General features: G+C 39.2%; 1 protein-coding gene across 1 annotated transcript in view; it reads right to left on the reverse strand.

Moving 5' to 3' along the window:
- Positions 1-15,773, reverse strand: part of ZCWPW2 (zinc finger CW-type and PWWP domain containing 2) — a 104,925-nt gene that overhangs the window by 39,257 nt on the left and 49,895 nt on the right. Inside the window, exons 5-7 of the mRNA XM_067561875.1 lie at positions 15,433-15,494; positions 2,715-2,776; positions 1,662-1,729 (exon numbers count right to left, since the gene is read on the reverse strand). Coding sequence (XP_067417976.1) covers positions 1,662-1,729; positions 2,715-2,776; positions 15,433-15,494 — 192 coding nt within the window. The remainder of the gene's footprint in view (positions 1-1,661; positions 1,730-2,714; positions 2,777-15,432; positions 15,495-15,773) is intronic.

A 15,773-nucleotide genomic window follows, 5' to 3' on the forward strand; every position in this document is an offset into this window, starting at 1 on the left:
ATAAGAGTAGTGTTCCTGTTTCATGCCACAGGTCTGAGCAGTATCCCTAGAATTTGATCTGTAAGATGACCTAAAAGTCCTTGCAGGAGAACTAGGTTGGTCATGCTTCAAATATGAGGAGAAGATGATGTGGCTCTCTTCAAGAAATGGAGGAGCTGCTCCAGTGAGTGTCAGCAGAGGCTTCAGCTTTGGTGATGTACCAGCAGTACTATCAGTGTCAAAGCAAGCTCTATTGGTCAATGTGGAGCCTGCAGCAGAGGATGAAATGCTGACTCCTATATGGATTGCATCAGCAGGGCAAGCATTACAGGCAAACAAGGTAGACAGTGTGTACAGTGCTGATGTGGATGAAATTGCTGCCATTGATACCAGACAGTGAATTGGGCACAAAAAGGCACAATAAGCCTTTTGTTGCAAAGAATGCTTGTGGCATCAATGCTATTGTAATTGATGGAAAGTGCTCCACAGACAGCACCTGATAGTGCTGGAGTAGAAGTAACTGTTGACAGAGATGATGAAGGTACCTGTCTTGATGGCCCCACCAGAGTTGCCAGTGCCATGTTGGATAATACCAATGAACATTGGTGTTTATGACCAGACTTCAACTCATTAACGAAGGACTTTTAGATGATTTGTCCCATCTGTGTCACAAAGTATGAGACCTATATGGTCTATCAGCCTCAGATAGTGAAGGAAACTTCCTCTGCTTTGAGGAGGCTGCAAGAGAAGATCTCTTTTGTCCAGATTTTGTTTTTGGGGCCAGAGCAACCAGAGGTGCACTCCTCGTAGAAGAATTCTCCCTTCTCTCGTAGTCAGGGTCAGGCTCTGAAGAGGGATGCATTGACTTCACAAGTAAATGCATATTGAAATGAAATTCTCTCAATTTCTTCTGTCCTTGCTGGGAAAGAAGTACATATGGACATTTGTCCCTAACATGTCCCTCTTCCAAGACATCTTGAGTACCTATCACTCTTAGATATTACTGCCCTGCAAGTGGCACACTGTTTAAATCCTGGGGATCTCTGCATGGTAAGAAATACCTATCACATGAAGAGTGAACTATCTAACTAATTCTAACTAACCTACAACACTAAAACTATGAAAAATATGTACAATATATTTTTAAAATATAGCAAGTAAAGAAAATCGAAGCTCCAGATTAACAGGGAGCCCTTCTGCATGTGGACAGTAAACAGGAACAGAAAGAGGCAGCAGCCATACCTCTTTCATATCCTCATCTTGGAGCACAAGGATGGCAGGGGTGCATGTGCCACCCACTACTACTGCTCTGAGTAGAGTGCATTGGGCATACATACCTGCAGTGGAATGTATACATGCACAATGACTCTAAGGAGAATTTAATGTTGCAGCAGCAGATGGATTGGGGTTTGTTTTTTGTTCTTTATGTTTATACATGTGGCTTGTGTGCTAAACTGTTATTTGTTCATCAAAGACAATCTTTTCAACACACAAGAGAATCAATACCTTAAATATATTAGTATGTTAAATGTATTTATATTTACCATATTAATAATAATATGCTAAATATATAAATATAAATGTATTAATATTAATATGATAAATGTATTAATATGCTAAATGTATGTAAATATTATATAAAGTAACTGGTGACTTGTAACTAAACAACAGTTTATACATACCCAGATTTTCTTTTGACAGGAAGTCATCTGAGTCCACTGTTTCAAGAGAGCATCTTAACATACTTTTCCTAGAAAAAAATTTCAACATATGTGATGCCAGTCACTAATGACGCATAGTTAAGGACATTTTAAAATATAATATTTATTCATTCAACATTTTTTCTAGGCTCTTTCTTACAGTAGATAGTTGCTACATATTGATTTGTGAAAAAGACCTCTCTAATTTATTTCCTGTTAGTAATACTTATTGTAGGTACAATCCTCTGCTTATCGCATAGCAATAGATCATTTATTAAGAGGGTTATGGTCCCATGGTTTGGATAAGCGGTAAGAAGAAATGTGTTATGAGATGCAATTTCTATTTATACACAAAAAAAGAGTCAAATTTAGACACAAAATGAACCAATTTTTCAAACTCTGTCCCACAAAAATTGTCCAGGCTAAATTTAGCTAATATAGATGTCTGATATAGATATATGATGGCTATAAATAGTACTTTTTGCACCCACAAATCAGGTACTTCAATATCTAAGTGACCTATTTGTGCTTCCACACAAATAAACTGTTTTTATTATTTGTATCTGCATAATGGCAGGAACAAAAATGAAAACCAGCTGAAAATCTCGCCAATCACAAACAGTAAATTATTTAACAAGGTAAGTAGCAGTAAATTTGTGAAAGAAGACTGAAATCATGCTTAACAATGTTTCGAAGCTCTGAAAAAGAGAGTGTTTGTATTCTTCCCTGATGGTCCTCTTGAATTCTCACTAATCCATTACCCTTGGTTTACACATTTTTCCTTCAGGATTCCCTGTTGCAGCCCTCCTGGCCACAGAGGGCCAAACTTTCTTTCCTTCAGCACTGCTCTTGCATGGACTTGGATATTGTTAGTGAGAGAAATTAGGTGCTCTTCCTACTCCAGCACCACATTCTCAGCAATGACGTAACAGTCTCACATAATAGCATGATATGCTAACCACACTGCTACCAAACTGTTGGAAGTTATTTAATTACATAGTAAAAACATTTTAAAAAAAACCCCTCAAATTTTACTTTCTTTTTTGTCCAATTCCACTTCTATTTTTTTTGACAACTTGCTTTTTCTGAGCTTTTATCTGAAAGACAAAAAAAAAATAACTTGGTTTGTGAGAGGTAATCTGCTTTAATATTTTAAAGCCATTTTCCCGCTATATATTAATACATTCTGTAATTAAATGAAATTTTACAGGAGACAAATTTAAACTTGTAATTACAAATATGAAAAATTTGTAAAAACATTTTTTTTTAAATCCAACAACAGTTATAACTACTCAAGTAATGTTTTGTAGATCCCATAAGTGGATTCAGGCTTTCATTATTATCCTAAATATTAGTAGACTTCTCTGACTTTTATAGTTTGGTTATAACACAGGTTGTCACATGTTCTAGGCATGTGTATACACAATTTATATAAAAATATCTTGTATTGTGTAGAGTGTATGTTTTGTGTGTATGAATAAGAAAAATATATAATAGATTAATCCATGCTAAAGTACTCGTGAGGGAATAAATAGACTGTCATCTCAAAAAGATAATATATGTTCTTCATAAAGCCTCTATTTGGGGTTGTTGTTTTTTTTAAATACTAAGGTTTAGTGATGATAAAAGGAAAGCAAACACTGTTCTCTTTTGGATAGGGCACTGGAGTGAGGGTCAGGAGATATAGGTTCTATTGCTGGCTCTACTACTGACCTACTGTGTGACTTTCGGCACGCCATTGTATCTCTCTGTGCCTGTTTCCCTTCTGACTTTTCCAATTTTTCAAGTTTTGTCTATTTATAATGTAACTAGGGACTGCCTCTCACTACATTTGTACAGTGTTTAGTCCAATGGGGCCCCAAATATTAGTTGGGGATCTTGGACACTATTGTAATAGTTTAGTAAAAATAGATTTTAAATTAGGCTTTTCTAAATAAGTATATATATTAAGGTAATGATGCAAATGTACTTTTATGTTTTCCATAACTGGCAGATAGTATCATATTCCAAAACAGCAGTACTTTTTAGGGATAATCATGTTAGGATCAGATATTAAGTAACACAAACCAAAAGATAACTTTTTATGTAAATGCTGTGCTACTACACTAAATCTAAATACCTTTGGCATTTATCCATATTTGTACAAATATATAAATTCATTCTAACTCTGAAATTATCTCAGTTACATTGGTAATATACACAAATGTGTTTGCTGGATTCACTTTGGCCCTTGAATTCTGCCATTGTATAAGAAATGATTTGTTAATCTTTTTTCTCCAATGAATTTCAGACCTTTATTACTATTGAAATGGGAAATTTGACATGATTGCCAAAAATGAAAATTTCATCCTTTCTGTATTTGACAGAAGTGATCAAAAAGGAAACTTAATACTCCATCAGACTTTCCTCCTACTGGGAAGTCAGAGGGAGAATTAAGCGAAATGCTGAAAGTACAGTTATTCTGAAAGATGATTGTGTAAAGATACTGCTTATTGTGAGTTGTCAGTCATATTCACTTATTTTAGTGGCTAAAAAAAGTTGTATTGCTTTTCACTCCTGTGACAATTTGAAGAATCTGTCTAGATACAGCTAATGAATTCTGGTTGATTTTATTAAATTGCTGTATTACTGAATGCCTCAATACACGTGGAATCCACCATCTGATATCAGGGCTTGTGTCATATCTCTCCCAGACCAGGGACTATGGAGAATCATTAACCTGAATGTCTCCCATTCCAATGGAAACACTATAGAACAATAGGATTGCTGAAGCCTCGGTGATCTAGTTTGACCTAACTTGTCTGCAGGGAGGAAGGGGACAAGCAGTGGAACTTCCCCAAAAGGAGAATAAAGAGGCTGATGTGATGCTATAGCCCTTTTAAAACACAGAAGGATTCAGAGACAGAGAGGAAAAAAAGGGACAGGCTTTATGAAGGAGATGAGTTCTGTTGACTGTGGGACCAGTCAAAATTGAAGGCAGCTGACTGCAGAGGTCATATAGACTCTCTTATTTGGAGGAGAAGTCATGAGCTGGCAAAGAGTGTCCCAGCAGATGGAACCTGGAATACTGGAATGACACTAACCCAATTCCCAAAAGAGTGGTAAAGTAACTGAGGCAGGGAATGGCACATAGATATTTATTGCTTTACCTAGATCTGTGTCTCTCTTGTGCTGTCTAAAGTAAAGAATGATTCTTTTCAGAAATCCTTTGCAAAGCCTATGCCTGTTTGTTCAATCATCAAATGTCCCCAAAAAGGTAAACTGTAAACTGAGCCCTCAAGAGTGGAACTCTGGAAAAGGATGTTCTTAAGCTACTGGAGTGTCTTGGCAGGTTCAGCACTTATCTTGTGGGCCGAGGGTAGCTGATCTCCTTCCAGAACAGGTCTCAGAGAGTTTGTGCCAAGAGTTAGAGTGCCAGAGAGGCCAGAGACAGTGTCGCAGCCTACCCAGATCAACGGAAGCTTAAAAAATGAGGTCCAAACACAGCAACCTGAAATATCAGGCAGGGAGAACTTGACCAAGGATGTGTCATATCCTGTTAATGAAGAACATCACAGCTAAGAGAGCATGAGCTGGATTTTATTCCTTCTTGTATCATCAGAATTGTTTAGTAAATTCTCATCACTCACACATATTCAGTTAACACCCCTCCCCCCCACACACACACACACAAACCCCAAAGACAATGGTTTTTTATGGGTGTTACTGAGGGAATAATTTGGCCTGCCAAACCTTTCTTTATTGATGATGATTATAGAAATGACCCAGCCTGACTTGCTGTTTCCATGTTGAGTTTAAAGGACTGGCTGTTACAAAAGTGTTTTTGTAAACTTGTAAATTGAGTGCATTTGTTAAAGAAATAATTTAGATTCCTGGTTTGTATCTCTCAATGTTATTTTATAGAATAATTTTTCAAGGTGTCCTGACCTGACCTTTAAACTGGAAAGTACAAATGTTTGCTGCCCAAGCAAAAGAATTTTTAAACTTTTTATTTTTTTCAAAGCAGGTTTTCTAAAATGATAGTGTGCCAAAAACTTGCTCGCTTTTTAATTGTAGAGTAGAAACAGCTACATTAAATTAAGGTATTTTTTCATTTTAATTACATTGTATATTGTTAATAAGGAACAGAAATAGAACAGAATGCATATATAGTTACGAGCAGCACATTGCAGGAGACTAAATAAAAAATCTTTTGAGCATATATTTTAGATACAATTAATATGAAAAATACTACTTATACATAAGTATAATGGATTTCTCTTAAGAAGTTCCTTCTTTATGGAGCTGGTAGGTACAGTGAGAGATTGCTGTAGCGTTATGCCTCTACTGACTAAGGGTTCAACATTTCAAAATGAATTTGATAGTAGAATTGTAGTCCCTAGCGGACAGTTGTCAAAAACACCAATGTGGCATGATTCAGCATAATAGGAAGATTCTGCTGTGACTTGATTAGCAACAGTGTTGCAGGTTGGGAGTAAAGGACAGATAATGTACAGAACGTAATGCATCCTGCATAGTGCCTACTTGTACTATTACTTTAATGACCATCAAATTCACATACAATTTTAAGAAAACTTTAAAGAAAAAGATCCCTTCATTGCAACACAGATCACTGAGCTTCCAAAAGTCCTGTGGCTAAAGCCTAATCTTAATCTGTAATCACACTTGGTCATCAGCTCTAACTCTAATAGCTCTTGATTTTGTCTCTTTTGCTGTAAATTCTGCTCTTACAGAATGATATTATGTGATATGTTATGATGTTTGGTCATAGCTGATTTCTAAAATGAATTTACACTAAAACACCTTTATGGCCAAACAGCTAGTCTGGCCTCTGATTCTTTCCCATCACCAATACAAACTTGCTTTAATCTCTCCCAGTTTAAAAAAAAAATTACCTTTGACCCCACTTGACTCTCCAGCTACAACCCCACCTCCCTTTCATCTCTAAAATCATTGAACACACACTATTTATAATTGCTGTCTAGACTTTTTCTCCTCCAATTCCATCCTAGGTAGTCTTCAATCTGACTTCAGCTCCTTGCATTCCACTGAAACTGTCCTCAAAGTCTACAATGACCTCTTCCTCACCAAAGCTCAGAACCGGAGCTCTAGCTCATCCTCATTGACCTGTCAATTGCCTTCGTCATCATTAATCATGCTTTTCTTGAAATCTTGTCCTCCCTTAAATTCTGTGACAATGTCCTCTCCTGGTTCCCCTCCTACCACTCTAATTCCTCGTTCAGATTACCCTTCAGAGAATCCTCCTCCTCCCCCTCAAACTCTGGAGGAATTCCACAGGGGACCATCTTTGGTACTCCTTTTTTCTCCCTCTATACCTTATCTCTGGAGTAATATCATCCATAAATTCAACTACTATCTCTATGTGGACCATTCACAAATGTACCTCTTTACTGCAGACCTGTCTCCTTCCATCCAAATTAAAATCTTGGCCTGTCTCTCTATCATCTCCTTGTGAATGTCTAGCCATCAGCTCAAGCTCAACATGGCTAAAACAGAGGTCTTAATCTCTCCCCATCCCCAATACATCTCTATTTCTTCCTTTCTCAATCGCTGTAGACAACACCATCATCACTCAGGCCCATAAACTGGGCATCATCTTCAACTCTGAACTCTCTGTAGGGCCTCATAACTAGACTATGTCTAAGTCTGGCCAATTCTGTCTGCACAATATCTCTGAGATACAGCCTTTACTATCCAGCCACACAACTAAAATTCTCATCCAAGTTTTCATCTTCTCACATCTTGATATTATTCTTTTCTCCTACCTTGACAAATGCCCCCCTCATATCAATTAAGAATATGGCTGCAAATATAATTTTCCTAGTCTGTTGCTTTTACCATGTCACCACTTTCTTTGTACCCCTCCACTGGCTCCCTCCTACTATTGTATCAAATATTTCAAGGCCCATCACAACCTATCTTCACCTTATCGATCGTCTCTCATTCTGTACTAAGAGGTCAACTCCCACTTCCAATTGACCCATGATACTATCCTGTACTACCCACTTGTTAAATATTCAAATAATGACCATCATACTTTCTTCGATACTGCTCCTCACACTTTGGAGGAACTCCTCATAAACATCCGCAAAACTAAATCATTATCTTTCTTCAAAACTCTCCTCTGCCCAGATGCTTACAAGAAAATTGACAATGGTAAGGGTGCTGGCATGCTGAGACCACTGCCTATCTTGCTGAACAATACCGTCTCATCGTTTCCTTGTTCTCCCTTATCTATAATCTGTGGTCTCTTGTCATATACTTAGCTTGTAAAGTCTTTGGGACAGGGACTGTCTTTTTGTTGTGTTTGTACAACACCTAGCACAACAGGGTCCGGGTCCATGACTAGAGCTCCTAGTCTCTATGATAATACAAATAAAATAGTATTTCCAGCATAAGTAAGTCACTGAATAGCATATGCTATTGTTAACTCCATTGATGCTCTATTACTTCCTCCATTTCCTTCTGAACTGGTTATAGGCTTTTGCAATGGAATTCTACAACATTATAATACATGAAAAAGAAACATTTTTTTATCAAATATTAGTGAGTCTGAAATTATGTAATTCAGAAACGTCATTGAACTCTTATTAAGTTTCTTCTTATCTAGTACTGAAAATCATTTCTGTCAGAATTGCATTAAGTGGTGGGGAAGTTTATTTTGTTTTTTTCAGTCTGTCCTATTTTAATGGACTGCACTTGATAATCTAAACCATCCACCTTTTATATTAATATTTCTATTTTCTTTTCTATCGATGAAATAGAATTTTTAATTAATCCATTTTATATTAAAAGTCTCCAGGGAGGCAATTTATTGACCCATCTGATAAAAATTTGTCAGGCACACAGATACCATAGTTAGCAATTGTGGTATAAATACATAGACAAAATTATTTCAGTATTTCTAGTAATAGTGATGAGAATGTTCATGGAGCTTGAAATGCAGACTGAGTCACCAGCTTCAACAGAGTGAGCCCTTTCATTTTTAGTCATCTCTTCTGGACCACAGTCCTCCATTGATTGAAGGTATAACCTTATAAAATCAACTCAGTATATTAGCATTATTTGCCATCTAGTCCAAGAGTTCTCTAAATTGGAACCTGGCTAGCTGAAGCCTCTGATTTCTGCTATTCTGCATGATGCCAAGGAATGTTACCATGGTAAAGTAATTAGTAGTTCTGTTTTTTTCAAGTGAAAATGTTCCCAAACATGAGATCCTATGTTAATCTCTTTTTTTAGATTTTTTTCAATAAATTTGTTAATTTTAGATTGTTTACCCTGGCATACAAAGTCCTAGAAGAAAAAACAAAAAGAATGAGGAAAGGAAAATGATGTACTGCTGTAATTCAAGATGCCAAGTGCAGACTACATATAGTTCTGGAAAACCTGGTACCCACAGCACCAAAAGTCTATAAGAGAGGCTGGAAAAGAAAGCCTTTTTACTGAAAAACTAGCAAACAATCAAAATATCATTGCTCTGAATCTGGTGAAACCTGACTCCATTCCAGAGGGAAAGAATAGCCACAGTCTATATCCAGGTCTTTCCTTTTGTGAGAGAGATGGACCACCCCATTTCCCAAGTGGTTGAATAGTCTGTATGTGGTGTTTCTCAAAATGGGGTCCCAGCCACAAAGGGAGTCGCAAGACTATTAAGGGGGATTGCAGTATTGTCACTCTTACCCCTGTGCTGCCTTCAGAGCTAGGTGGCCGAAGAGTAGTGGCTGCTGGTCAGGCACCCAGCTCTGAAAGTAGTGTTGCTGCCAGCAGCAGTATTGAAGTAAGGGTATCATGCTATGGGGACATCATCACTTTTTGGGGGGAGGGTTGTCACAGCCTGAAATGTTTTCAAGGGGGGGGGCCCAGCAAAAAAAGTTTGAGAACTCACGCTGTAGATGCCCCAGGGGGAGGCAGGTTGAAGAAATAAATCCCAGTGTGCTCCCAGTCTTGACTGAATTTTTGATTAATTCAAGGAAACTTAGTCATTCCCACTCCTCACAATGGTTAAACAATACGTTAGCTAAACTTTTTATTCCCCAGGAATATGCAATTTTCCCTAGCTAGCTGTGCTCTCCAGGCCTTATAGAACCAGAATATTTTAGGCCTAAAGGAATTGTGTTCTCTTTTTACTCTCATTTACTATTTCATCCAATTATTATCTATAGTCAGACCACCTTTCCTATAGGTTTGGCACTTCTGGCAGGAGTTATAGAAGAGAGCAGATTTGAGCACCTGTCTTCCAGGCTGACCGTGAATCCATTCCTAGCCTAACCAGTATAATGTTTTATACACTCCATTTCTCCACGTAAATAGGCCATGTACTCAGACAAATGTGCTCAAAAGTGATAGTGAAAAATAGAATTCTTAGCCTCAAAAAGCAACTGCACTGCTTACTACAAAATATGAGGGGGAATGATGTACAACATCCTTTTTCGGTTTGGGATACTTTCCTGTCACTCTCCAGGACTGCTCACAATCCTCTCAGAACTTGGCTCCACAAGTCCAATATCTCCATGTACTGTCTAATGGTTGGGTTCCCCCATGCAGTATAAATGCAGCGTTTTGGCTCTTAGGTGCCCACATACAGGAAATCAAGTGGTTAAATCTAATGTTTTTAGGAATGTCACACTCTTTATAATATTCAAGAAAGGTATCGTAGTGCAGAAAAAGTGAAGCAACTCATTTGATGATGGAATGAATAAGGGATTGACTCAAGCTTTAGTTATGTTGGCTAAAAGAAAGGAGACGTAACTGTTTCCATATTCTTGGCATTATAAAACATTTCTCCAAAGTAAACAGGCATTGTACTCGGACAAATGTGCTCAAAAGTGAGAGTGAGAAATAGAATTATTAGAATTCAAAAATAATTTTTTTAGCATTTCCATGTCCAACAGTCCACAACTATAAGTTGTCTTCTACATTCTGTCAAAATGGGAGAGAGATGAGATCTCTTACTCTGCAAGGCTTGTCTGTCTTTGAGAAGAAGCGGTGAGCTGAGGATCAAAATGTATGCACTGAAAATGAGGATCTGATGGGAGTGGAATTTTTCTTCTAGTTTTTGGGGAGGCTACTCTTTTTATTTTAAACCCAGAAGGGACCATCATGACCATCTAGTCTGATCTCTTGCATAATACAGGCCAAAGAATCTTACCCAATAGTTTCTGCATCAGGCCCATGACTTCTGTTTGGCTATAGCACAATCTTTTAGAAAGATACCAAGTCTTGATTTAAAGACTTCAAGTAATAGAAAATGTATCACATCTCTAGGTAAATTTCAATGGTTAATTACCCTCCCGGTTAAAAATGTGCATCCTAATTCTAATCTGAATTTATTTAGTTTCACTTTCTAACTACTGGATTGTGTTATGCCTTTTTCTGCTAGAGCCATCTCTTCCTCCTGTACATACTTATCAATATCCTTTTAACCTTCTCTTGGATATACTAAATAGATCTAGCTTTTTAAGTCTCTATTTATAAGGCTTGTTCTCCAGATCTCAAATCATTCTTGGAGTTTTTTTTCTGAGCCTGTAAAGCTTTTCAAGATCCTTTTCTTATTGTGGAAAACAGAACAGGACACTGTATTCCAGTGATGTCATCTATAGAGGTAAAACACCTCCCTCTTATAATGCTCCCAGGCTGCAGTAACTAGTTTGTTCTCCACTTCCCATGACCTGGTCTGGACACAGACCTGGGGAAGTTTCTCCTCAAGAGTTTGACAGACAGCAGCCTTATGGCTCCTTATCCCCTGCCCTACATAAACTAAAGGGACATTCCAGAAGTGTCTAGGCCACAGTGTATAACTAAGTTACCAATCACCACTCCACCAATGTCTGTCTCATCTGGAATCCTTATTAGCTTACTACTTAACTTTATTATAAGGCACCTGGAGCTTTGAGTGGATGATTTTTTAAACAGTTTATATAATCTAAACAATAAATATATAATTTCATTAAATATGGCAAAGCTACTTGTTCTCAATGAAAACTAAAGGACAGCAGATTTTCCAAAGAATTCGTCACCTGCAGTTACAGCCATAATTTCAAGACAGCTCAGCTCTCAACATTCTGGTCTTTTGGTATCTGTGGGTGTGTCTACCCTGCAGTTAGAGAGTGTGATTGCAGCACACTTAGGCTTACCCTACCTAGCTCAGGTGCTGATAGCGGTGAAATCACAGGAGCATGTGCTTCACTGCAGTCTGTACAAACCTGCCTAGGGCCCTGAGTGCTTACTTGGATGGCTAGCCCATGCTGCTGCCATTCACTACTATTGGTACTGTAAGCCGGTGGCACGGTCCAGCCGGGGCATCGTGACCCTTCCTTGGGCCCAGGCTCCAAGGAAGGCCACGGCATCTTCCTTTAGGGGAATAAACGGTGCCAGTTACAAGTCTTCAGCCCCAGCCCCCAACAGGGTGGGCTTCCTTCCTAGTCTGTAGACCTTCGGCCCTCCCGTAGGGCAGGGCTGATACGGGATCTGTAGCCCCGGCCTTCCAATAGGTGGGACTAGTGAAGCAGTCTGGTGCCCCCCACCCTCAAGCAGGCAAGCAGGGAGGGGCAGGCAAGCAGTTTACAGTCCCTGGCCCGCAAGCTGGGCAGGGCTGATGCAGCAGTCAATAGCCCCCGGCCTTCTCACAGGTGGGGCCAGTAACGCTTGATATCCTCGGTCTCCAAATCCAGAGGGTGTCAAGCACTCCAGGGGTGGTTAGGGAAGTGGGGTGGGGGACGCAGACCCTCCTGATTCCACTGCGTCCCAGCCCAGAGTCCTAGCAGTGGCAAAGCAGTTTGCCACTGATTCAGTGGGGCTCCAGCCACAACACGTTGACAGGGTTTAGCCCGACTCAGCCACTTGCTAGTCGGCTGTCCCTGGGCCACTTCCTCCCACCCTGTCCCCTGGTACCTGCAGGTAACAGTCTCCCTCCGGGTCACTGGGGTAGAAGGCAAGCGGCAGTCCCACAAGTTCCTCACCGTCGACTGGCGGCAGGTCTTGAAACTCCTATGGCTCGTCAGCAGAGGGTAGCTCCTCCAGGTCCCAGGGTCCCAGGGGGTTCCTCCAGTCTACCGGGTTCAGTCAGCTTCAAGGGGTCCCCAGCATCAGGCAGCTCCTCCAGGTCAGGGCCAGCCTCAGGGGGTATTTCCCACCAGGAGTCTCCGGCGGACCTCTCCAGTCACTCGGGCCCGTGGCTCTCTCCAGTCAATCGGGCCCAGCAATCCGGGCAGGTTTTGGATGCTCCACTTGGTGGGGTGGTTGCTCCAAACAGCCGCAGGGTCAGAGTCAGGCCGCAGCCTCCCAGAAGACACGTCTGCCTCTGGCGGCAGCTTCCCCCTTACCGAGTTGCTAAGCTGGCCTTTTATAGTTCCCCTCCCTGCCTTGGCTCCGCCCCTCTGTCTTTGGGCAGTTTGGCCTGTAGGGCCCTGTTCTGCCCAGCAGGGGCGCTGCGACCCTTCCTTGGGCCCAGGCTCTGAGGAAGGCCACAGCGCCTTCCAACAGTACTTGAGCTAGCTGGATTAAAGCTAACTCAGTTATTTCTACATGCACCACAGTCACACCTCCAACTGCATGGTAGACATACCCATAAACATCAAAATAAGTGACCAGATTTCCAAAAGACCTGAATGTTGGATGCTAACTCATTTGAAAATGGCCATTGCTTCAAGCCATAGCTAAATTAAGAAAATGGCTAAAACATGTTAGCTTAGTTTTTAAACATGACTTATTTTCCTAGTATAGACATAGCCTAAATGGGAGTTGAACTCTTTAAAAAAATCTGGCCCTTAAAGATCTGATGGTCTAAGAATTAGCAGGACTCACTATTAAGCACAGAAAAGTTCCTACACATACTAGTGTATCTAAAATCCACTCTAGATCTTAGCTTTTTTAAAAAATACTTCATCTTATATTTGACTGTACCTACTGGAGTTTTCCACAATTACTGGCCTCAAATCTCAGGCTTTAGAGGCCTACACTGGGGAGCTTGTAGCTAGGAGGTAGTGCATGTGCATAGGACACTAATTTTTTTTCCAGTGTTTTGCTTTGAACTGTTAAATTAGATATTTATTTTTCTAGCATTTGATAATCAAATTATCAATGCTTATCAAATGCTAGAAAGGCAGCCTGTAACATATAACATAACAGATTTTAACAGCTCAAACCCTAAAAAGGCAAAGTTTAAAAAAACTCTGCTACAGGGCTAGCTGACAGGCTACTATGCACATACATACATAAATAAGGTACTTTACATCCCAGTTGTTAGAACACATTCATATATAAGTTTGAGGGGTGAAATAACTCCAAATAATAAATACACAAAGGACTATGTATGTGGTCTAGATGAAATTATTGTGATGTGAGTGCATAACTGGTTGAAACTCTGCACTCAGAGTAATCATCAATGATTTGCTCTCAAACTGAGGGTCTTACCTCATGGAGTTCTGCAGGAGTCAGTACTAGATTATATTTTCATTAATGACTCATATAACAGAATGGAGAGGATTCTTATAAATCTGCAAATCATATCAATTTGGGAGGGGTTGAAAGCACTTTGGAGGACAGGATTAGAATTCAAAAGGACCTTGACAAATTAGAGAATTGGTCTGAAATCAACAAGATTATCAATAAAGACAAGCAAAAGTACTTCACTTAGGAAGGAAAATCAAATGCACAACTACAAAATGGGGAATAAATGGTTCTGATGTAGTACTGCTGAAAAGGATCTGGGGATAACAATGGATCACAAATTGAATGAGTCAATGATGTGATGCAGTTGTAGACCAGGCTAATATAATCTGTGTACAAGCACTTATGTTGTACCTAAGGATGAGAGGCAACTGTCCTGTTCTACTTGGCACTGGTGAGGCTTCAGATGGAGTACTGCATCCAATTCTGGGCACCACACTTTAGGAAAGATGTGGACAAATTGAAGACAGTCCAGAGAAGAGTAACAAAAATGATAAGGCTATGAGGAAAGATTAAAATACTGGACACGTTTCTTCTTGAGAAAAGACAGAGGAGACCTGATAACAGTTTTTAAATATATTAAGAGCTGTTATAAAGAGGATGATGATCCATTGTTCTCCACATCCACTGAAGGTAGTACAAGAAGTAATGGACTGCGGCAAGGGAGATTTAGGTTAAGTATTGGAAAGATTTTCCTAGCTATAAATGTAGTTAAGATCTGGAATAGGCTTCCAAGGGAGATTATGTAATTCCCATAATTGGAGGTTTTTAAGCACAGCTTAGACAAACACCTATCAGGAAATGTCTAAATTTACTTGGTCCTGCCTCAGAACAGGGGTCTGGACTTGATGACCTTTTGAGGCCCTTTCCAGTCCTACATTTCCATGATTCAATGAAACCTATAAAACAGATAGAAAAGTACCAAGCAGAAGCTTCAATTCCATGTTATCAGCACTAAAACACATGACTGAAATCACTGAATTTTTAAAACAATTGTATTTGTAGATTATTTAAGAACAAAACCCCTGAATCATTGCAGTAGTGTATGTGCGGCAAAGAATTTTTTTTAATCCTGCTACAAGAAAGGCATGATTCAACATTGGCAAGAAACATCAGATTTTCAAGTACGTGAAAATTTGAGGGCCTAAGAATGGTTGACAGTGGCTAAACTGACAAAGTATTTCAAATATATAAGTTTGAAAAAATGTCTTGCACATGGCTTTTTAATCAAAAAGGAAATGGGAATCGATCTATTAAGCTTATTTTTTAAAATATAAGGTCTTACACTTCTCTTGGACACCACTGTGTCATTTCTGGCTTCTGTGTTATCCTCCAGCATCCCTGCCCCTGAAAAACATTGTATAACCAATAAAAACAAATACTGAATATTATTCTTGGCAAACAGAATATTAATTATAATAGTTGTTTATAAACATTTATATTTATACCATTGAAATACAGAACAGTACTGTCATAATTGATTTAGTAGGTCACATTAACATAACAATAATCAAAAGGTTTGCATGACATCATTTTGATTCTGATTTTCAAGAAAGAGCCTCTCTTATGGACACAATTTGTATCCACAGTATATTACCCAAAAAAAGTAGGGCTCTTCACATTGTT

Source organism: Emydura macquarii, unplaced genomic scaffold (assembly GCF_026122565.2).
Source record: "Emydura macquarii macquarii isolate MOO-44397 ecotype Brisbane River unplaced genomic scaffold, CSIRO-AGI_Emac_v2 contig_2422, whole genome shotgun sequence".
Taxonomy (NCBI): domain Eukaryota; kingdom Metazoa; phylum Chordata; order Testudines; family Chelidae; genus Emydura; species Emydura macquarii.